Raw genomic sequence first — 24611 nt, 5'->3', positions numbered from 1 at the left:
GCTTTTCCCAGTCATAATCTGCTTAACTGTTGCTTCTGTTTTCAAATCTGTTCTGTCAAGCACATTTCATGTCCTGCTTCAGGACATCTTGCTGTGGTCTGTGCCAGATGTAATATTAAGGGCTGGTGACATAGAGGTAAGGAGACAAAGGCACTGTCCTTTAAGCAGAGCAAACAGAATCTTTTTTTCAATTCATATTTTCATCATTTAAAAAAATTATTCCGTAAGTGAGTGTTTAAAAAATATGGGCCAGGTGCGGGTGCACACCTGTCATCCCAGCACTTTGGGAGGCTGAGGTGGGTGGGTCACGAGGTCAAGAGATCAAGACCATCCTGGCCAACATGGTGAAACCCTGTCTCTACTAAAAATACAAAAATTAGCAAGGGGTGGTGGTGCACACCTGCAGTCCCAGCTACTCAGGAGGCTGAGGCAGGAGAATCGCTTGAACCCGGGAGGTGGAGATTGCAATGAGTCGAGATTGCACAGATTGCACCACCGTACTGCAGCCTGGCAACAGAGCAAGATTCCATCTTAAAAAAAAAAAAAAAAAAGATTGAGGAGGGCAAATGAGATCAGTTGTAATATAAGAATGAGGAATAAGAGATGAACTTGCATTGAAATTGAAAAAGAAACTTTCACCTTTTATTCTACTTCAACTTTTTATTGTGCTGAGGTCTAAATCAGATAAATTTAAGAAGTGTTGGCCGGGCGCAGTGGCTCAAGCCTGTAATCCCAGCACTTTGGGAGGCCGAGACGGGCGGATCATGAGGTCAGGAGATCGAGACCATCCTGGCTAACATGCTGAAACCCCGTCTCTACTAAAAAATACAAAAAAACTAGCGGGGCGAGGTGGCGAGCGCCTGTAGTCCCAGCTACTCGGTAGGCTGAGGCAGGAGAATGGCCTGAACTCTGGAGGCAGAGCTTGCAGTGAGCTGAGATCTGGCCACTGCACTCCAGCCTGGGTGACAGAGCAAGACTCTGTCTCAAAAAAAAAAAAAAAAGAAGAAGTGTTAAGCAGGATAGATGTGCATTTTTAGGAATGAGATTTATTCACTGAAGAAGAGCTCTGCAGGAAGATGAAAGCTTTTCTTTAAATTCATGATACAGTTTGCTCTTTGAAGGTCTTTTAAATCTCTTTTAAGATTATCGTCTTAAATATTTCATATGGTTATGTAAGCATTTTATTAATTCCTTTGTAGAACCATCAGAACCAACTAGAAATATTTGATGGAAATGTGGCCCACATAAGTACCTGGCTGTATCAAGCTGAAGCTCTATTGGATGAAATTGAAAAGAAACCAGCAAGTAAACGGGAAGAAATTGTGAAGGTGGCAAACGTAGAGACATCAGTAACACTTTTGGGGTCGAATGTTTTGTTGTCATGTTTTCTCTTGTGTAATGCTCTCAGTTACTTACGCTCTTATTCCTCCCAAGCATTAGATTCATTAACATTTATTTTGATGGGAGAAACTGAGACAATAAGAGACAAACTCAATAAGAGACAAATTTGAATTGAAATTGAAAGATTAGTAAGAGACTTCAGCACAATCAACAAGAGTAAAAGCTATTCACATAAGATGCCAATGAGTCTTGCTTACTTCTGCATTCTCCATTGAGTGTTGCTTACTTCTGTATTCTCCAGTGAATCTTACTTACTTTTGTATTCTCCAATGAGTCTGTCTTACTTCTGTACTCTCCAATATGTCTTACATACTTCTATGTTCTCCAGCGAGTCTTACTTCTGTATTCTCCAATGAGAGTTGCTTACCTCTGTGTTCTCCAATGAGCCCTATGTGAACAGCTCTTGCCTGGTTGATTATGCTGAAATCTCTTAATCTCTTACTGGGGATCCCAGATATTTATTTAAACTACCTTTCATTCTGTAAAAGCATCACACTCATGTTTGGGTTTGATATTTCCCATGAGATAATTTTGTGTTTTCTTATAATTAGCGTTTAGTATCTGAGCTGGATGATGCCAACCTCCAGGTTGAAAATGTCCGCGATCAAGCCCTTATTTTGATGAATGCCCGTGGAAGCTCAAGCAGGGAGCTTGTAGAACCAAAGTTAGCTGAGCTGAATAGGAACTTTGAAAAGGTGTCTCAACATATCAAAAGTGCCAAAGTGAGTAATTACGTTTTTAGAGTAAACCATTTTTCCTATGGGTATGTATCTAAATGATAGTCATACAGTATATACATAAACAATTTTTATTTTATTATTTTAATTTTACTGTTTTCTCGCTCTGTTGCCCAGGCTGGAGTGCAGTGGCAAGATCTCACTGTCACCCCCGCCTTCTAGGCACAAGCTATTCTCCTGCCTCAGCCTCCCACGTAGCTGGGATTACAGGCGCCTGCCACCACGCCCAGCTAATTTTTGTATTTTTTTTTTAGGAGAGATGGGGTTTCACCAACTTGGCCAGGCTGGTCTCGAGCTGCTGACCTCGAGCTGCTGACCTCAAGTGATCTACCTGCCTTGGCCTCCCAAAGTGCTGGGATTACAGGCGTGAGTCACTGCACCGGCCAACAATTTTTAAATTAAAATATTTTCGATCACTTTTTCTTTGAATGGAATTTGTCCTTATTTTTTTGTGATTGTGCATATGAAGGAGAGAAAACAAGCAATTAGTATCGAAGAAAATAACCTATTTGAGAAAAGATTTCAAAGACTCAATCAAAGGTTTGAATTGGTTATGAAATGATTAAACTAATTCCCAAGCTAGGGATAAATATTAAACCCTTTATTTTATGGTCATACTCTATATATGTGTTCACACTGCACACACCACAGAACTTGTTTTTTGTGTTTTACATGACGACAAATCTAAAAGTTAGATAATTTCACAATTTAAATCTAAGGTAGGAAAGTACTACCTGATTTTATAAATTTAAAAAAGAGCTTTATACATTTAATTAAGAGGGTAATAAATAGGAGCTTTATGAGAGAGTGCTAGTTTTCCCACACTTAGCCAACCTCAGATGGTATTTATCTGCATTTCCTCTTATTAAAAATGTTTTATTGAGTTTTATTTAAACAAATATAAAATTTTTCTATGTAGATGTTATCTGAAAAGACGACATTGAGAAATATGCACCTCTTTGACGTTTGTTTATGAAAATTCAAGGGGGATTCTACTGAGGAAACTTAACTGGGAGACATTCTGTGAGATGTCCCTGCCCTGGGGGGCTGGGTGGCTGTTCTTCCTTTCTGTGGCCATGATAAAGGTGGTTTCTGGATCATGGCCATAGTTTCCTAGTATGCTCGCATGTGGTCTCCAGATCCACACCACAACACTCTGGGCAGCCACAATGAATTGCAACACTACATCACATCCCTGGCTAGAGTTTGAAGAAAACGAGTAATTCAGAGAAGTCTAAATTGGTAAAATCGTTGCCATATAAATGAATGAAACCAAAGTTATCTGAGCTGAATAGAAAAGTCAATCAAAAAAAAAATGCTAGTTTCTCTCTTGACACACCACCTCTCTGATTAATGATGGAAAGTCAAATTAAAAATCTATTTTCAGAGAATTCTTTTCCTTCTACAGTTGCTAATTGCTCAGGAACCATTATCATACCGATGTTTAGTCACCACTGAAACATTTGAAACTGGTGTGCCTTTCTCTGACTTGGAAAATTTAGAAAATGACATAGAAAATATGTTAAAAGTTGTGGAAAAACACTTGGAATCCAGTGATGAAGATGGAAAGGTTGGTTCAAGGAGATTTCAAAACCATGGTGTTCTCATTTTTCTTCTCTATTAATTTTATTTTTACATCAATGATGTTTACCCATATAATCTGTCAAACATGATGAAACAGATTCAAATATGATTTTTTGATGTGTGTTGATGTAAGAGTCACATGATTCATGTACTTAAAAAGAAAATAGACACACTTTCTGAACTAAACATAATTCTTAGTATTATCTAATGTTTGCTAAACTCTCTTTGAGATATTTTATCTTCAAATATAAAATATCTTTAAGCAACATAAATTTTTTGATCATTCAGGTTAACATATCTTGACTTATACTATACGAAGTAGGTTGGTTTTCCTCCTTAGGAGCTGCTAGGAAGTGACCTTAAGCACTTTTCTTTTGAGTCATTTTTTTTTTTCCTTTTAAACATTTAGATGGATGAGGAGAGAGCCCAGATTGAGGAAGTTCTACAAAGAGGAGAAGAAATGTTACATCAACCTATGGAAGATAATAAAAAAGAAAAAATCCGTTTGCAGTTACTACTTTTGCATACAAGATACAACAAAATTAAGGTATTACGACTGGAGAGTCTCTGTTGCATTTAAATACCTTACTTAACTCTTGCCATTCAGATGTGTGATGCTGCATCACAGATGCTTTAAAACACACCAGCTGGAATATCATCTCCCCCTCGCTAGTGTGTGTTCCTAGACGTGTTCACATTTTTGGATGGTGCAGAACTCAAAATAGAAATGTAAAACGTTATTATTGGCCATCTCTTTTGGATTTCTGATTGTGTATCAAACCTAAAAGAGCTCTTATCTATTTCAGAAGTGACTTCCTCCAGTTCCTTCTTTTATTTGTGAAGGTCTTGGCTATGGCCAAAAAAAGTTTCTAGTTTAAAAATAACTAAATTTGTGAAACTGATGTAATCTGATTTATATTCTAGTAAAGATTCACTACCAGCTCCCTTTTTATTTCTTTATATTTTTCTTTTTTTAAAAGATGGGGTCTCACTATGTTGCCCGGACTGATCTTGAACTCCCAGGCTCAAATAATCTTCCTGTGTCAGCCTCCCCAGTTGCTGGGACTACAGGTGTGAGCCACCATACCCAGCTCCAGCCCTTTTTAAAATGGCAGTCTTTCTATCTGCATTTTAAGTGTGCTCTTGTTCTCTGGGGTCTGTTCTTTGGTAGTTCCTTCTAGAAAGATTTTTATTTGATGACTTTGGAAATTAAGTAGATCAATGATGGTACTGTAATTTTACTGTACCTTTTCTATGTTTAGATATGTTTAGATACATAAATACTTCCAATTGTGTTTCAAAAATTGCCTCTAGTATTCAGTACAATAACGTGCTGTAAAGTTTTAGCCTAGGAACAATTGACTATACCACATAGCGTAGGTGTGCAGGAGGCTGCACCATCTAGGTTTGTGTAAGCGCACTCTATGATGTTTGCATGAAAATGAAATGACCTAAAGATACATTTCTCAGAACATGTCCTTGCTGTTACTAAGCAATTCATGACTATACTTTAAAAACTAGTCACTCTCTCAAGGGTGAAGCCTTGTTAACTGTTTCTTGTTCCTCACATATCTTCTCACATCACACTGAGTAGGCATTAAAACCACTGGGTCTGCTTGAAGCAACATACAGGTTTGAACCTCAAGTTAGATATTACTCTACCGGCTGCTTGTTTTATGATCATGAGAAAGTGACTTAGCTTATTTTACTTCACTATCCTTTCCATAATTTAGACTTATGATTTTCTCCCATGATATTATAGCCCATGGACGTATTTTTTTTAATTTTTTATTATTTTTATTATACTTTAAGTTCTAGGGTACATGTGCATAACGTGCAGGTTTGTTACATATGTATACTTGTGCCATGTTGGTGTGCTGCACCCATCAACTCGTCAGCACCCATCAATTCATCATTTATATCAGGTATACCTCCCCAATGCAATCCCTCCCCCCTCCCCCCTCCCCATGATAAGCCCCGGTGTGTGATGTTCCCCTTCCCAAGTCCAAGTGATCTCATTGTTCAGTTCCCACCTATGAGTGAGAACATGCGGTGTTTGGTTTTCTCTTCTTGTGATAGTTTGCTAAGAATGATGGTTTCCAGCTGCATCCATGTCCCTACAAAGGACGCAAACTCATCCTTTTTTATGGCTGCATAGTATTCCATGGACATATTCTTATGTCTGTTTTTTTTCTCACTCTAATACAGCCTTTGTATCTTCCTCAGAGTTATTCTCCCCCAAGTCATGGCTGATCATGTCATTCCTTCATCTAAGAAACTGTTTAGGAAAATATTGCAAAATACAGAAAAAGCTTTAAATGCAAGGTTTGTCAATACAACAACATACAAAGTCTTCAGTCTGACCCCTGGCTCCTTATGTCTTTGATTTCCTGTCACTTGCCATGTAGGACAGCTATGCTGGGTTTCTTTACATTTTCCTAAACACATCATATGCACATCTGGGAACTTACTAATTTTATTCCCATTCCCTAGAGTGAGTTTTGTCTTTTTAGGTTAGCTGAAAAATACATCATTATCTTTTAAGACTCAGCTCCATTTTTATTTCTAACTTCTGTCAGATTATATTATAGTTTTCTGCTTTATTGTGACTTTTTAAAGTATCTTTCTTCTCTAATGCTTCTCCAAGTTCAGGCCATATCTTTTTCATCTTTGGGTCTGAAATCAGAAATTATTACTGGCACAAAATAGAAATAAGTTTTAAGCTTTTAATATATAAATAAATTTGTTTGTTAAAAGTACTAATGTATACTATACAAGCTAATTTCATTCTGGCTTTACTAACATTGGTAGGCCAACTATGATACATACTTCAAATCTATAGTTTTCAAACTGATATGATTCTTAACTGTGAATATTAGAATTACTTTGGGGAGCTTTAAAAAAACTACGGTGCCAAAATCTAATTCCTGAACCGGTTAAATCAGAATCTCTCAGGTTGGACCTAGGTGTGGGCATTTACAAAAGCAAAACACAAAACATTTGTAGAGGATTGTAATGTACAATTAGGATTGAGAAGCACTAGTTTACAGGACTCATTGTCTTATTTGAAATATGTTAAGTGACCTTTTCCAATTTGTTTACTAGAGTATTACTGTTTTTAAATTATGTATGAGCACTTTTTAAAGATACTAACCACTTGCCATAGTTGCTATAACGTATTACTTACTGATATTTATCTTCTAACTATTTTACCTTTAAGATGCAACCATTTAAAATTTTCGTTTAGCCACAGGTGACTATGTTTTTCTTTAGTGATTTTTTGGGGGTTCCTGTTTTGGGATCTAAAAAGTTTTTATCCTCCAGAAAGTTGATGAATATTCAATTCTGTTTAGTTCCAGGTTTTTCCTGTGGTTTGGTAAAAACAAAACTTAGAAATTTAACAGTCACTTAAAAATCTCTTTAATATGGACTTTGCTATATGATGTGAGCTACATCAGGTAACACTGTCTCATGTCAGTACTGACCTCTAGTATATTTGTGTTTCCGTGTCCTAGGAGAATTTTTTAAAAATAAAATTGTCCAGAAGTAATGTCTCGGTCAGATCTTGAGGACATTTTTTTAGTCCTAGGGCATTTTGATTGATCACTCTGTTGGGGGAAAAAAAAAATCAATTTCAGGAATACAGAAAGCACATGTTTAAATCTTGAACTGCCTTGCTGCCTCTGTAAGAGTGTGAAGACTCAGAAAAATCTTGGATTGTCTTATAGTCTGAAAAGAAAAAGAGACTGTCTTAATGAATGTGAATTTTTTAAACTTGGAACTCTATGATACCTACTGACCTCCGTAGTTTATTCTAAAGCTTCAGGTATGTGTGGTCTTGCAGAATGACAATCCGTTATGTAACTGAAGAAGCAGCACAGGAATTCCAGTCTTGTAGTAGTAGCTGAGGTATAAAGGTGGCTCTCAATATTTACCTATGTGACTTGTATTATCTAGTGGTGCTAAATGAGGAAAGTACTACAAAGGTAAATGTCCTACAAGTATAATAAAGTAGTTGGATGTCTGGAGTTTTTTGGTCTTTTGGAAAACAGATGACCTTCCAGCAAAATTTTGGTTAATGGATGGGAAGCCAAGAAGGAAAACGGGTCCCAGTTTCCTCTTTTACTTTTTTGACATGATTACTCAACCTAGAAACACTTTCATTGGGCTATTTTCTTTTCCTTAAAGTTAAGAGGGAGAATAATTGAACCTAGTTTTCTGATCTTCCAAAATAAAAACATTGGCTTATTTGAAATGAAAATCCGAAAGAATTATTTTTGATTTTTTCTTTTCTTAAAAAATACTTAGCATCTTTTTATTCGTAGCTGGTTTCTGGGTAGATATGTTATTTATTTCAGCATTCTTTTATATTTGCTTAAAACACAGAATTCGCTTCCTTAGACATATGGGTAAACATCTAGAAATGCTCTCTGACTAAATTGTAAAAATGTGGCATTAGGATAATAAAATTAATCTTGGTGACAAGTATAATTAGTTCTGTTGTTAAAGTCAAAAACTCTATAGACCTGCTTCTAACCTGGCTATCCAGAACTGCCCATCAATTGATGAAAGCAGTTTGCAAATTCTAGGAGGCAATAATGCAGTCCTCTAGGTTCAACACCATGTTATCCACTCAATGATTTTAGTCATGAGTCTTGGATTCATTTAGAGATTGCCTTGTAACCATTTTCAAGATCACTAACTAAATTAACATGCGTCTGTGATCATTTTAACTATCATCTCGAATTTACAGATGATTATAATTTTTTTAGAAGTTCAACATAGGAGAAGTGAAAGTATCAAGGAAGGTACCTTAATTCATGAGCAGCTGCACTTTGGCCCTTTGGAAGTGGCAATAGACAGCATTTATTAAATTGTAGCCATCTAGGAATAGAGGATTTGAACTCCTGAAGGACTGGTGGTCCATCCCAGAGAGCACTTTATTGTTTAGAAAGCTCTGAGAAGAGGGCTGGGTGCGGTGACACATGCCTGTAATCCCAGCACATTGGGAGGCTAAGGTCAGCTGATCACTTGAGGTTAAGAGTTTGAGACCAGCCTGGCCAACATGATTTAACCCCATCTCTACTAAAAATATAAAAGTTAGCTGGGCGTGGTGGTGCACGCCTGTAATCTCAGCTACTCAGGAGGCTGAGGCAGGATAATCACTTGAACCTGGAGGTAGAGGTTGCAGTGAGCCCAGATCACACCACTGCACTCCAGCCTGGGAGGCAGAGCAATACTCTGTCCCCACCCCACCAAAAAAATAAAAATGAAGAAGAAAGATCTGAGAAGAGGATCCAGAAAATCTATATTAGGGCAGAGGAGTAGTCCATAGAGCCTCAAGTCTGTCTAAATATGGCACTTCATGATCTATTTTCTCATGTAGGATATTCCTGCTCTGTAATATTATTCTCAGAGGTTAAGATTACATACTGAATTACCTGGATATTATTTTAATCAAAACCCTTTGTGTGTTTCATGTTGTGTTATGGAAACATGTTTAACTTGCTTATATTTTTAGCAGTGAGTTGCAATTTTAAAATTTTGATATTTTTAAAAGTGTGAAATAATAATGGTATCAACATGTTTTATTTCATACAAAACTTTATGATTGGCAACATATTCTCATTCTTTCAACAATTCAAGAAAGGAATTGTTATGTTTTTTGTTTGCTGAGTTTAGATGACATAGACCTTAAAGCCTGTCAAATTATTAACATACTTATACTGTTTAATAGCATGCTGCAGATGAAAATTAGAATACAGATTGTTAAGGGTTTCTGTTGCAAGGTAGGTTTATAATCTAAAACATTAAAACTAAGTTTTAAAAATTTGGTTCATGATATTTCATTCCTTCACACAATAGTCATATATTTTCTTAATTTGTTATTATTCATTGTGGGAGTATTTTAATACTTTTTTTTTTTTGCTGTTTTTGTAGGCATTCCCGATTCAACAGAGGAAAATGGGTCAACTTGCTTCTGGAATTAGATCATCACTTCTTCCTACAGATTATCTGGTTGAAATTAACAAAATTTTACTTTGCATGGATGATGTTGAATTATCGCTTAATATTCCAGAGCTCAACACTGCTATCTACGAAGACTTCTCTTTTCAGGAAGACTCTCTGAAGGTAGACCTCCGGGCACTGTGTTTGAATGGCCATAGTTAATGCAGAAGTAGAGGAAGAAATTTGTTCTTGTGCCTACTTAGATGGTCGATATCTTTTACAGTTTGTGCCAGGGGATTAATAATATGTATGACTAGTAAAGCTTTCCTATATTGTCCAAGAAAACATAAAACATTTTGAATTTTTAAAAAGTGGGTATGGATTGTTAAGTGTGCACAGTTATAAATTATTTGCAACATCAGAGCCTTCATTTAAAATTAAACAGAGACATAGACCACCTTCCTGTCTTGTAAACTAGATTGTCAGTTGATGTTAATTGTCGGCATTTATCAGGCAATCTATAATGGTTTAAAATTGGCCAGTTGTTGAGGTGTGGAATGGCATCTTGACTGTAAGTTAATTAAACTTTTAAATTCTAGCAAGGCATTTTCATGTAACTTGATTGCATTTATATTTAAAGTCAAAATAAACTCACTGATAATATGGATTTGATAGTGCATTCCTCTCATTTAAACTAGCATTATTAGATATTTGAAAATATCAGTATTTCCAGCTTCAAATGCCTCATTATCTATAGAGAATGTTACTGAAGCTTTTCATGTGTCATACACAAATGCTACTATTGTGAGGATTTCTTTTCCTGCCATGAGTATATTATGTAGCATATTCCACACACTTTGGCCAGAACAGGGTATTTTTTAAAAAAGTTTCCAGTTTTTGTGATTAACAATGATTATGTCTCATTATTATTTCAAATGAGTGTTCTACAATATAAATTTCTGGTCATCTGTGATTCCTTTTTTTGTTACTTTGCTGGATTTTGTTAATCTATGACAATATATTTTTAGAATATCAAAGACCAACTGGACAAACTTGGAGAGCAGATCGCAGTCATTCATGAAAAACAGCCAGATGTCATCCTTGAAGCCTCTGGACCTGAAGCCATTCAGATCAGAGATACACTTACTCAGCTGAATGCAAAATGGGACAGAATTAGTAGAATGTACAGTGATCGGAAGGGGTAGGTATAAATGAAATTAATGTTTAATTTAAAAAATTGCCTGCAAGTTCATGGGCCATGAAAAGCGTCGTGTGGACATTGAGATTAATGAGAATGTGTTTCATATCCTTGTAGGATGCCCTGTTTTTTTTTTTTTTCTTTTGAGAAGGAGTCTTGCTCTGTCACCCAGGCTGGTGTGCAATGGCGCGATCTCGGCTCACTGCAACTTCTGCCTCCCAGGTTCAAGAGATTCTCCTGTCTCAGCCTCCCAAGTAGCTGGGATTATAGGTGCACACCACCACGCCTGGCTGATTTTTGTATTTTTAGTAGAGATGGTGTTTCACCATGTTGGCCTGGCTGGTATTGAACTCCTGACCTCAGGCAGTCTGCCTGCCTCAGCCTCCCAAAGTGCTGGGATTACAGGTGTGAGCCACTGTGCCTGGCTATATGCCCTGTTTAATAAATTGTGATAAGTATAGTTCCTTAAAGGAGGAATGTGATCATGTATAGATGACCATTTATAACACAATATCTTAATAATATGGAAGCACTTCTAATTTTTAGTGTCTAAATTGTGTCCATTTTCTTTAAAAAAAATAATTTTTCATTAATGTTCACTTTCTCAGCACACTTGATAATTAATGTGAGTGAAGAACAGAGGCAGCTACAGATAATTAGAATCCATATATAATACCAAACTCTTTTTTATAACCATCTGTTTAAATGAATGCTTTTGAGCCTTCTTCTTACTAGATTTTGACCAGGCCTGTTAATAGGTAGAAATGAAAACAGTTGAGATTTTTGCCAGTAGCTGTGGATGTGATGGAAAGGCAAATAAATTATGAAATAACCCAATGGGAAGTGCTGTATAAGAGGAAAGGGAGCACAGAATAATACTTTGGATAATGAGAGACATACGCACAAAACTAGGCATCCTGTTCCTTGTCTTTTTTCTATTTTAGCCCACATATTTCAATGTGACTAATCCTTGAAAAGATAGCTTTTAGTGGCCTTTGGTATATTCCTTTGTTGGATTTTACAAATTTTCCCTTTGTACGTTTGGAGAACATTCTTTTACGTACATCTTTATCTGTACTTACATTTCTTTAGGCTTGATCATTAGATACAGACAAATGTCTTTAAAAATAATGACTTTTTTTTTTTTTTTTTGAGACGGAGTCTTGCTCTGTCACCTAGGCTGGAGTGCAGTGGCTGGATCTCCGCTCACTGCAAGCTCCGCCTCCCAGGTTTACGCCATTCTCCTGCCTCAGCCTCCCGAGTAGCTGGGACTACAGGCGCCCACCACCTCGCCCGGCTAGTTTTTTGTATTTTTTAGTAGAGACGGGGTTTCACCGGGTTAGCCAGGATGGTCTTGATCTCCTGACCTCGTGATCCGCCCGTCTCGGCCTCCCAAAGTGCTGGGATTACAGGCTTGAGCCACCGCGCCTAGCCAAAAATAATGACATTTTAAACCTCCGTGTTATATCATGAAATTGGTTACTTTGCCCCGCCAACAGTATTTGTAAAAATGCCCTTCTTTTTGAGCCCTTACTAACATTGACAGTTTTTTTTTTATTGTTTAAAAAAATCTTTGCCAATGTAATAGTGATAGATTACACCTCAATTTTATTTTTATTTTTTAATTTTTAGTGCTACTAATTTGTGTACATTAATTTTGTATCCTGAAACTTTTCTGAATTTATTTACCAGTTCTAGGAGCTTTTTGGATGAGTCTTTAGGGTTTTCTAGGTATATGATCATCTTACCAGCAAACAGTAACAGTTTGACTTCCTTTTAATGGATTCGGATGCCCTTTCTTTCTTTCTCTTGTCTGATTGCTCTGTCTAGGACTTCCTGTACTATGTTAAATAGAAGTAGTGAAAGTGGGCATCTTTTTCTTGTTCCAGTTCTCAGGGGGAATGCTTTCAACTTTTCCTCCTTCAGTATAATGTTGGCTGTGGGCGAAAAGTCATAGATGACTTTTATTACCTGAAGGTATGTTCCCTCTATGCCAATTTTGCTGAGGATTTTAATCATAAAGTGATGCTAGATTTTGTCAAATGCCTTTTCTCAGTCTACTGAGATGATTGTGTGATTTTTGTTTTAAGTCTCTTTATGTGGTGTATCACATTTATTGACTTGTGTATTTTAAACCATCCCTGCATCACCAGCATGAAACCCACTTGAACATAGTTTATTCTCTTTTTCATATTCTGTTGGATTCAGTTAGCTAGTATTTTGTTGAGGATTTTTGCATCTATCTTCATCACGGATTTGGTCTGTAGTTTTCTTTTCTGTTATGTCCTTTTCTGGGTTTGGTATTAGGGTAATAGTGGCTTCATGGAATAATTTAGGGAGGATTTCCTCTTTCTCTGTCTTTGGGAATAGTGTCAGTTGGATTGGTACCAATTCTTCTTTGAATGTCTGATAGAATTCAGCTCTGAATCCATCGGGTCCTGGACTATTTTTTGCTGATAATTTTTTAATCATGATTTTAATCTTGCTGCTTGTCATTGGTCTGTTTTGAGTTTCTGTTTCTTCCTGGTTTAATTTAGAAGGGATGTATATTTCCGGGAATTTATCCATCTCCTCTAGGTTTTCTAGTTTATGCAGGTAAAAGTGTTCATAATGGCCTTGATCTTTTGTATTTCTGTGGCATCAGTTGTAAGATCACCCATTTTGTTTCTAATTGAACTAATTTGGATCCTTTCTTTTTTCTTGGTTAATCTCACTGATAGTCTATCAATTTTATTTATCTCTTCAGAGAACCAGCTTTTTGTTTCATTTATTTTTTTGTATTTTGCTTGTTTGTTTCACTTTCATTTAGTTTTGCTCTGATCTTGGCTATTTTTTTTCCTTCTGCTGGATTTGGGTGTGGTTTGTTCTTATTTCTCTAGTTTCTTAAGGTGTGACTTTGGATTGTCTATTTGTGCTCTTTTAGACTCTTTGATGAAGGTATTTAATGCTATGAACTTTTCTCTTAGCATTGCTTTTGCCATATCCTAAAAGTTTTGATAGGTTCTGTCACTATTATCATTCAGTTCAAATAATTTTTAAATTTCCATCTTGATTTCATTGTTGACCCAATAATCACTCATGAGCAGGTTATTTCGTTTCCATATGTTTTGCATGGTTTTGAGGGTTCCTTTCAGGGTTGATTTCCAATTTTGTGGTCTGAGAGAGTACTTGATGTAATTTTAGTTTTCTTAAATTTGTTGAGACTTGTTTTGTGGCTTATCACATGGTTTATCTTGGAGAATGTTCTGTGTGCTCATGAATAGAAAATATATTCTGCAGTTGTTGGTTAGAATGTTCCATAAATATCTGTTAAGTCCATTTGTTCTAGGGTATAGTTTAATTCCATTGTTTCTTTGTTGACTTTCTGTCTTGATGACTTGTGTAGTGCTATCAGTGGAGTGTAGAAGTCTACCACTATTAATGTGTTGCTGTTTATTTCATTTCTTAGGTCTAGTAGTAATTGTTTTACAAATTTGGGAGCTCCCATGTTAGGTGCATATATATTTAGGATTGTGATAATTTCCTGTTGGACTAGTCCTTTTATCATTATATAATTATATAATGTCCCTTTTTGTCTTTTTTAACTGCTGTTGCTTTAACATTTATTTTGTCTGATATAAGAATAGCTACTCCTGCTTGCTTGTGGTGTCCATTTGGATGGACTAGCGTTTTCCACTCCTTTACCTTAAGTTTATGTGAGTTTTTATGTGTCAGGTGAGTCTCTTGAAGACAGCAGATACTTGGTTGGTGAATTTTTATCCATTCTTCTATTCTGTATCTTTTAAATGGAGCATTTAGGCCATTTACATTCAATGTTAGTATTCAGATGTGAGGTATTATTCTATTTATCATGATATTTGTTGCCTCAATACCTTGTTTTTTTTTAATTTTGTTATAGTTAACAGGTTCTTTGAGGTTTATGCTTTTATTTATTTTTTTTGAGACAGAGTCTTGCTCTGTCACCCAGGCTGGAGTGCTGTGGCATGATCTCGGCTCACTGCAACCTCTGCCACTCAGGTTCAAGCAACTCTCTGTCTCAGCCTCCTGAGTAGCTGGGGCTACAGGTGCCTACCACCATGCCTGGCTAATTTTTTTTGTAGTTTTTAGTAGAGACGGGGTTTCACCATGTTGGCCAGGCTGGTCTCAAACTCCTGACCTCAAGTAATCTGCCTACCTTGGCCTCCCAAAGTGCTGGGATTACAGATGTGAGCCACCACACCTGGCTGAGATTTATGCTTCAGGGAGATTCTATTTTGTTCTATTTCTAGGATTTGTTTCAAGACTTAGAGCTGCTTCTATCTTGCTGGCTTGGTAGCAGCAAATTCTCTCAGTATTTGTCTGAAAAAGACTATTTTTCCTTCATTTATGAAGCTTAGTTTCACTGGATACCAAATTCCTGGCTGATAATTGTTTTGTTTAAGGAGGCTGAAGATAGGACCCCAATCTCTTCTAGCTTATAAGGTTTCTGCTGAGAAATCTGCTGTTAATCTGACAGGTTCTTCTTTATAGGTTGCCTGATACTTTTACTTCACAACTGTTAATATTCTTTCCTTCTTATTGATTTTAGGTAACCTGATGACCATGTGCCTAGGCAATGATCTTTTTGCGACGGATTTTCCAGCTGTTCTTTGAGCTTTTCGTATTTGGATATCTAGATCTCTAGCAAAGCCAGGAGGTTTTCCTCAATTATTCCCTCAAATATGTTTTCCATACTTTTAGATTTCTCTTTTTCCTTGGGAACACAAATTATTCTTTGTTCTTTTAACCTAATCCCAAACTTCATGGAGGCTTTGTTCATTTTTAAAAATTCTTTTTTCTTTTTCTTTGTCAGATTGTGTTAATTCAAAAGCCTTGTCTTTGAGCTCTGAAATTCTTTCTTCTACTTGTTTGATTCTCTTGCTGAGACTTTCCAGTGCATTTTGCATTTCTCGAAGTGTGTCCTTGATTTCCAGAAGCTGTGATTGTTTTTTATTTTGCTATTTATTTCACTGGAGATTTTTTCATTCATATGCTGTGTCATTGTTTTCATTTCTTTAAGTTGGGCTTCACCTTTCGCTGGTGCCTCCTTGATTGGTTTAATAATTGACCTTCTGAATTCTTTTTCTGGCAATTCAGAGATTTTATCCTGATTTGGATCCAGTGCTGGTGAGCTAGTGTGATCTTTTTTTTTTTTTTTCTTGAGATGGAGTCTCACTCTGTTGCCCAGGCTGGAGTGCAATGGCGTGATCTCCCCACTGCAACCTCCGCATCCCAGGTTTGAGCGATTCTCCTGCCTCAACCTCCTGAGTAGCTGGGATTACAGGCATGCGTCACCATACCCAGCTTATTTTTGTATTTTGGGTAGAGATGAGGTTTCACCATGTTGGCCAGGCTGGTCTTGAACTGCTGACCTCAGGTTATCTGCCTGCCTTGGCATCCCAAAGTGCTGGGATTATAGGCATAAGCCACTGTGCCCACCCTAGTATGATCTTTTTAGGTGTTTTAAAGAACCTTATTTTGTCATATTACCATAATTGTTTTTTGGTTTCTTCTCATTTGGTGGAACATGTCAGAGGGAAGATCTGGGACTCAATGGCTGCTCTTCTGATTCTTTTGTCCCACAAAGAGCTCCCTTGACTTGGTGCTCTCCTCCTTCCCCTAGGGATTGGGGCTTCCTGAGAGCTGAACTACAGTTATTGTTATTTCTCTTCTGAAGCTAGCCATCCAGCAGAGCTACTGGGCACCGAGCTGTTACTGGGGAGTGTCTGCAAAGAGTCCCATGATGTGATGTGATCCGTCTTCAGGTCTCTCAGCTGTGGATACCAGCACTTGGTCTGGTGAAAGTAACAGGGGAGTGAAGTGGACTCTGTGAGAGTCCTTGGTTGTATTTTGGTTAAGTTCACTGGTTTTCTATTCATTGGCCCCCAGCCAGGAGATGGTGCTTACAAGAGAGCATCAGCTGCAGTACTATAGACAGGATTAGGTGGTGGGCAGGGCCATAGAGTTCCTAAGAGATTATGTTCTTTGTCTTTGGCTACTGGGGCGAGTAGAGAATGACCATCAGGTTGGGGCAGGGTTAGGTGTATCTGAGTCAGACTCTCCTTGTGCATGGCTTGTTGTGGCTGCTGTAGGGGATAAGGGTGTGGTTCCCAGGCCAGTGGAGTTATGTTCCCAGGGGCATTATGGCTGTCTCTGCTGCATCACACAGGTCACCAGGGAAGTGGGGGGAAGCCTGCAGTGGCAGGCCTCACTCAGCTTCCACGCAGCCCACGGCCCAAAAGGCCAGTCTCACTCCTATCAGGACCTCCTTCTGCTGCCACCCCCCAGCCTACCCAACAGCACTGGGTTTATTTCTAGGCAGCTGGTGAGCAGGGTTCAGGACTTGCCCCAGGTGGCAAGTCTCCCAGCTGAGAGCACAAGCTGGTCTCCAGTTCCTCGGCTCTCCCATGCAGCATGCAGCAGCATTCCACCTCCTTCAAAGGGTCTGTAGATTCTCTCAGTTTTCCTGGTATGTTCCTGCAGTAGTTCTTGGGACAAAAGTCCACTGTGTGTCTGCACGTGCTGCTGTTTGTCTGAGTGGGAGCTGCAAGTTAGTCCTTCTTCTATCCACCACTTTTTTCCTCTCTTTCACTGATGATACTTTCTAAGTTTAATGTTTATATTTTCAAAGTCTTTAGATCTTTGAAACAGTCTTATAGCATCCCGAATTTGGAAATTGTGATTGTTGTGTAGTTACTGTGAATTTTTGCAAGTGACAATGAGTGTCTTAATATCATCTCGTAGTGCCTTTTTTTTAAAAGTGCTTTTTTTTTTTCATGCTTAATAGAAAATTGCTTTACTGTGGACAGTATTAGCAAAATTTTAAAAGTAATTTTCATGGAAAAAGACGATATACACATTATTTAGGGGTTATTGATATTAGGAGCCATTTTATTTAAAAAATATGTACCTTATTACATAAAACATAAATTTTATTAATATTGTTAAGATCTCAGCGATCATTTCTAAAACTCAGCTCCATTACTCTAAACAAAAAGATAGGAGAAAAAATTATTTAGGATCCTAGTCCAATAAAACTTTTCCTTTTTATACTTGTTTCATGTATTCTGAATATGACAAGCACTCGGTTTTACTTTGCCATCTTTAGAAGAATTTAGTTTAAACAGAAATCTCAATAGCCCTCTGTCTCATTGCATAACTTGGGCTCTGCATGCAGTTTCATACTTTGCTGTATTTAGGTAAATGGGACCCTCAGGACCAGTGATTACCCGAAGTATGTTAATCTGCTCAGGCAGCCATAATAAAATAATGTAGACTGGGTGGCTTAAACAACAGACATTTACTTTCCTACAGTTCTGGAGGCTGGAAGTTCAAGATCAAGGTGCCAGTAGAATTGATGTCTAGTGATGACTCTCTTACTGGCTTGCAGATGGCCACCTTGCTGTGTCCTCACATGAGAGGGCTCTGTGGTGCCTCTTCCACTTACTGTAAGGACACCAGTCCTTTCAGACTAGAGCCCCACACTTATGACCTCTTTTAACCTTATTTGTGTCCTGAAAAGCTCGATCTCTAAGTACAGTCACATTGTGGGGTTAGGGCTTCAACATAAGAATTTTGATTGGACACAATTCTGTATATAACATATAGATAAAGGAGTATATGGGCATTTTGAAGTGTTTTGGCTTTTTGTGCTTTATTCTTGCCAGGAATTAAGTGTTCTGGTATTAAAATGACATATTTTTCCCCAAGAAAATAATGAATCATATTTTATATTTCATGGTATTTAAATGTTAAATGTATAAAGTTGGATGGGTTAACATGCCTACAACTAATTGATCCTGATTTTTCAAGCCAGAAAAGGCTATGTCTTTTTAGTTAAAAAGCTGCTTGAATGTGTTCATCAGTGTGTGTGTGTGTATGTGTATGTGAGTGTGCATGTGTGTATGTATGAGAGAGAGGATTTGGTAGCTGGTGGTGTGAGCAGATTGCTTTGCCCTTGGAGTGATGTATCTCTAAGAGGAATTATTACCTGTATCCCACTACGAAAATTGATTTTGTGGAACAATAGGCTGTGAATTCAGTTTTTTGAGGTGTTTCTGTTTAAATGAGATTTTCTTTTCTTTTCTTTTCTTTTTTTTTTTTTTTTTTTTGAGACAGAGTCTCGCTCTGTTGCCCAGGCTGGAGTGCAGTGGCCGGATCTCAGCTCACCGCAAGCTCCGCCTCCCAGGTTCACGCCATTCTCCTGCCTCAGCCTCCCGAGTAGAGTAGCTGGGACTACAGGCGCCCGCCACGTCGCCCGGCTAGTTTTTTGTATTTTTTTAGTAGAGACGGGGTTTCACCGTGTTAGCCAAGATGGTCTCGATCTCCTGACCTCGTGATCCGCCCGTCTCGGCCTCCCAAAGTGCTGGGATTACAGGCTTGAGCCACCGCGCCCGGCTGATTTTCTTTTCTAGAAAAATTGCTCCTAGTCAGTCCTGGAAAGTTTGGAAACCTATTTTATTTTGTTTGTTGTCCTCTAGTTATTTTGATAGGGCTATGGAAGAATGGAGACAGTTCCATTGTGACCTTAATGACCTCACACAGTGGATAACAGAGGCAGAAGAATTACTGGTTGATACCTGTGCTCCAGGTGGCAGCCTGGACTTAGAGAAAGCCAGGATACATCAGCAGGTGAGTGTTTTCTGTTAGAGGAGGGGGATTACACATATGGTTAGTGTATGCCTGTTAAGACAGATTTCAGAAGTAAGGGCAAAATATATTATTTTTTCAGAAGCCAATGGACAATTTGTAATTTTTCTTCCAGTTCTTGTTACCAGTTATAAAAATTTAAGAAACTGGTCAATCACAAGTTTCAATCAAGATTTCAAAGAAATATAAATAAAAATACTCTTTAGTGGGTAATGTGAAATACAATTTTATTTAAACAATTTTATATTTAGAATACAATTTGTAAAATGTTATGCCTAAGACTATGTTAAGAACAGAAAAAATATTTGCATGCCGCACCTGTGTTTTTTGTACTTAAAACACTTAGGCATCTCATTTTTCTTTGTATCATTGATAATTATCATAAAGCAAATTATTCTGGAGCGACAGCAGGGCAGCTGCTCATGTAAGTCTAATTCAATCTTGGGAAAATATAACACAAAGTTAGTTCTGCTGATGACAACAGCTCTTTAAAAATAACAATAGAAAGCACACACAGTTTCAATTCTGCCATTAATAAAAATATTTTCTCTTTTATTAATTTTTTAAAATGTATTTTATTTAGAAGGACACGACAAGTTAAAGAGAATTCATTTATTTTTCATATAAATGTGTTAATGCGGCCAGGTGTGGTGCCTCACACTTGTAATCTCAGCATTTTGGGAGGCCAAAGCAGGCAGATTACAAAGTCAGGAGATCGAGACCATCCTGGCTAACACAGTGAAACCCCATCTCTACTAAAAATACAAAAAATTAGCCAGGTGTGGTGGTGGGCACCTGCAGTTCCAGGTACTCAGGGAAGCTGAGAATCACTTGAACCTGGGAGGTGGAGGTTGCAGTGAGCCAAGCTTGTGCCACTGCACTCCAGCCTGGGTGACAGAGCGAGACTCTGTCTCAAAATAAATAAATAAATAAATAAATAAATAAATAAATAAATATATGAATAAATAATTGTGTTAATGCATTTTTCTTATTTTTGGAGTTACAGATAAGTGTTTAAATTTGACTTGAAAATATCCATTTAATCTGTTACTTAAACACTTGTAGGCTAGTGTATTAGTCTGTTCTCATGCTGCTAATAAAGACATACCTGAGACTGGGTTATTTATAAAGGAAAGAAGTTTAATTGACTCATAGGTCAACATCGCTGGGGAGGTCACAGGAAATGTACAATCATGGTAGAAGGGGAAAGAAACATGTCCTTCTTCATATGGCGGCAGGAAAGAGAAGTGCTGAGCAAAGTGGGGGAAAAGTCCCTTATAAAACCATCAGATCACTATCACTAGAACAGCATGAGGGTAACCACCCCTGTGACTCAGTTACCTCCTACTGGGTCCCTCCCATGGCATGTGGGGATTATGGGAGGTACAATTCAGTATGAGATTTAGGTGGGGACACAACCAAACCATATCAACCAGTGAAGCAATATCTTAGTAAAATGCACATTTAGGTTTACTTGTATATGGTAGAACACAAGGATATAAGGATATACTGGGGTATATAATTTTTTAAAGCAGTGCCTTCAAGTACTTGTTTGGAAGAAGATGAGCAACTCATTTTCATCAAACATGATTCTTATGCTTTAATGTAAACAGCTATTATTCGTTTTAGTTATTAGGCTGTCCTATTTCCTTGTAGTTTGCCTGATGACATTCATGAGGATGGGTTAGATTTCAAAATAGATTTCATTTAGCATGTTCATTGAAATGTAATTAAATTGTTTTAAAATGCCTTTTTTTTTAACATAAAATATCTTTCCAGGAATTTGTTTCTGTCACACTTAAATTGATACCACAATACTTGGGTGGATTCATTGCATCAGAATCATTTAATTACTGGTGAAATTAATCTTGAGTTGTGCTCTGTTACAGGAACTTGAGGAGGGCATCAGCAGCCACCGGCCCAGTTTTGCAGCACTAAACAGAACTGGGGATGGGATTGTACAGAAACTCTCCCAGGCAGATGGAAGCTTCTTGAAAGACAAACTGGCAGGTTTAAACCAACGTTGGGATGCAATCATTGCAGAAGTGAAGGATAGGCAGCCAAGGTGATTTAGCTATGATTGTTTGCAGGCACAAGAGTGAACATATTTTGAATAGAATCTTTAAAGATGCAATCCAATGAGTTCTTTTATTGTTTGACATTATAATAGGAATTTTACTGACATTTAAGACCTCTGCTGCCCACTTTCCCCCTTCCTGTATTTTTAGGCTGTCCATAAAGTCTCACTTTTCTACTCAAATATTACATATGTAAAAACCAGACACCTTTATTCCTTTTATTTACAACTGCTTATTATGATATGGTGATTACGGTGGGAATTTAAAGTAGTTGAAATAACTGAAACTCCAGGTTTCAGGTTTGAAAGTTTGGGTTCAAGATCAGACCTTCCCTTTACTTATTTCCTGACTCAGCCTACCTTAGTAATCTGTCTCACTAAGTTGTTTTAGTGTCATATGTTGTGTTCTATTCGTGCTTTGCAAATAATAAAGTTCTTCATCTATGTAATATACTAATATAATATAGTATTATTAATTGTTATGTCAGATTATGTTACAATGACTCAGATTTTATTTGGGCATCTTCTTGTTGCAAATATGTTTGACTACCAAGGAATATAATGCTCAACACTATACACAATTTCCATATTTAAAATTATTTGACATTATTTTCCGAGACAGTCAAGATTTAATGAATGATTTCTACTTTGCTTCATGTATTTCATCATTAATGATCTTTTTTGTTTGTTTCTTATTGGTAGTTTAGGGTTAAAAATTTCACGATTTTTTTTTCTGTTAATTTTAACTCTGTTGATGAAGTTTTATTTTAGTGATAAGCTATCATTTTGTGAAAGGCCAATCTAATACTTTATCAGGTCCAGTATTATGCAACCTAAAATATTCAAGGATCATGTGACCTACAGTTGCTTTTCATTTAAAAAATCTATAATTTTGTGTGTTTTGTTAAGAGACAAATAGTAATTTGTATGTTTTGGTTGAGAGATTACCACATGGCAGAGAGAGTATTTGGCACCTTGCACACATTGTCTTGTTTAGAAGTCATGACTCACCTCTTAGGCAACTGTTAGGCCTTGTACAGCTTTAGAAACTGAGGCTAAGAGAGGCGAGGTTAAGTAACTTGTCCAAGATGTCATAGAAAGTAAGCGATCGTGCTATCTTATGCTCTCAAATATTACGCTGTACAAACTTAGGAAGAACACAGAACTCTCTGGCCAAAGTGTCTTCCTCTGGAAATGAGAACTATGATATCACCACAGAGGATTGTCATGAGGATTAAATGCAATAGTGTTTGCAAAATGTACATGCCTTGACTATTCATAGTAAACACCTAAAGTATCTATTTCTGATGAAAGCAAGTTAGCTTAGAACTTACTCTCTAAGCATATTGCTGAATTTTGCCAATGATTGATTAACGACTTGATTGATATTTATTGAGCTTTATGTTTAGCACTGAAGATACAAGTATGATTAAGGAACTCTAAGAATAAGAAAATGATGAAAGAAAACATCGTTAAAGAGATAAGAGTGTCACAGAGGCAGATATGATGGGCTGTGGAATTTAAGTGTCACAGAGGAAGCATGCCAAAGCTGAGTTTTAAAGCATTTATAGCAATTTCCTATAAATTTCTAGGCAGAAGAAGTAAAACAGCAGAGGTGGGAGGTATGAATGGCATCCTCGTGTGAGAGATCTGCAAAGGACTGAAAGGAGAGGAGGGTTCAATGACCAGGGGAAGGATTGGAAAATGAGGTCCCATAAGATCTTATATGTCATGCTATTCAGTTTGCATGGAGGGTCTTAGCTTGAAATGATTTGTCTCCTAGACCTTTATTGTTTTTTTGAGACAGAGTCTTGCTCTGTTACCCAGTCTGGAGTGCAGTGGCATGATCTCAGCTCACTGCAACCTCTGCCTCCTGAGCTCAGGCAATTCTCATGCCTCAGCCTCCTTAGTAGCTGGGATGACAGGTGCCTGCCACCATGCCTGGCTAATTTTCATATTTTTAGTAGAGATGGCATTTCACCATGTTGGCCAGGCTGGTCTAGAACTCCTGGCCTCAAGTTGATCCGCTGGCCTTGGCCTCTCAAAGTTCTGGGATTATAGGCATGAGCCACTGTGCCTGTCCTCTCCTAGACCTTTTTAAGGAAAAACATGTACCTTCTGGGAGGGTTTTAACAATAAATGCAGAAATTCTTCTAAAGATAGATCTCTGTGGAGTGTGGTAATTACAGCTGCTAAAACTCACAAGGTGAAGCTAATACATGTTTTTACTCATTTTTTGGAAGTGAAAAGAATAATGAATCTCTTCTCCAACAGCTTATATTTTGACTAAAACAATATTTATCTTCATAAATTAATGCTAAACTTCATTTTAGGTTTGTAGTCTATATTAAATTGGGACCATCTTGGGTAGATTCTATATATATTATTAATAAAGTCATTCAAAATTATCACGCAGTTCAATTTGTTTTTGTATTGAGTGACTGTAGTTAAGTATTTGCATAGTTCAGCAACCTGCGGAGTTATTTCTTCCCTTTTTTGGAGACAAGGTCTTGTTCTGATACCCAGGCTGGAGTGGAATGGTGGAGTCATAGCTCACTGCATCCTTAAGCCCCTGGACTCAAGCAATCCTCTCACCTTAGTCTTCTGAGTAGTTGGGGCTGCAAGTGCGTGCCACCACACCCAGCAGAATTTTAAATTGTTTGTAAAAATAAGGTCTCACCATGTTGTCCAGGCTGGTCTCGAACTCCTAGGCTCAAGTGATCCTCCTGCCTCAGTCTCTCAAAGTGCTGGGATTACAGCCATAAGCCACCATGCCCAGTGGGTTATTTGTTAGTGAGCAATTGTTATCTTCTGTTAGAACATGAATTTATAATTTGTTTTTACTCTTGGAGGTAACATTTAAAAGGTAGATTTTATTTAGCTAATTTACAGATGAAAATATTGGGTGACTCAAATATATCTTTTTTTTTTTATTATACTTTAAGTTCTAGGGTACATGTGCATAACGTGCAGGTTTGTTACATATGTATACTTGTGC

The 24611-nt window shown here is 37.4% G+C and overlaps 1 protein-coding gene across 1 annotated transcript in view; it reads left to right on the top strand.

Moving 5' to 3' along the window:
* UTRN (utrophin) overlaps nt 1-24611 on the top strand; it is a 608259-nt gene that overhangs the window by 233889 nt on the left and 349759 nt on the right. Inside the window, exons 36-43 of the mRNA XM_011962010.1 lie at nt 1200-1328; nt 1953-2123; nt 3547-3708; nt 4132-4269; nt 9663-9854; nt 10700-10872; nt 19368-19518; nt 21426-21601. Of these exons, the coding sequence (XP_011817400.1) occupies nt 1200-1328; nt 1953-2123; nt 3547-3708; nt 4132-4269; nt 9663-9854; nt 10700-10872; nt 19368-19518; nt 21426-21601 (1292 nt within the window). The remainder of the gene's footprint in view (nt 1-1199; nt 1329-1952; nt 2124-3546; nt 3709-4131; nt 4270-9662; nt 9855-10699; nt 10873-19367; nt 19519-21425; nt 21602-24611) is intronic.

This window comes from Colobus angolensis, unplaced genomic scaffold (genome assembly GCF_000951035.1).
Source record: "Colobus angolensis palliatus isolate OR3802 unplaced genomic scaffold, Cang.pa_1.0 Scaffold58, whole genome shotgun sequence".
NCBI lineage: Eukaryota > Metazoa > Chordata > Mammalia > Primates > Cercopithecidae > Colobus > Colobus angolensis.
The sequence above is the reverse complement of the archived record's forward strand: the minus strand, read 5'-3'. Positions and strand labels throughout refer to the sequence as shown.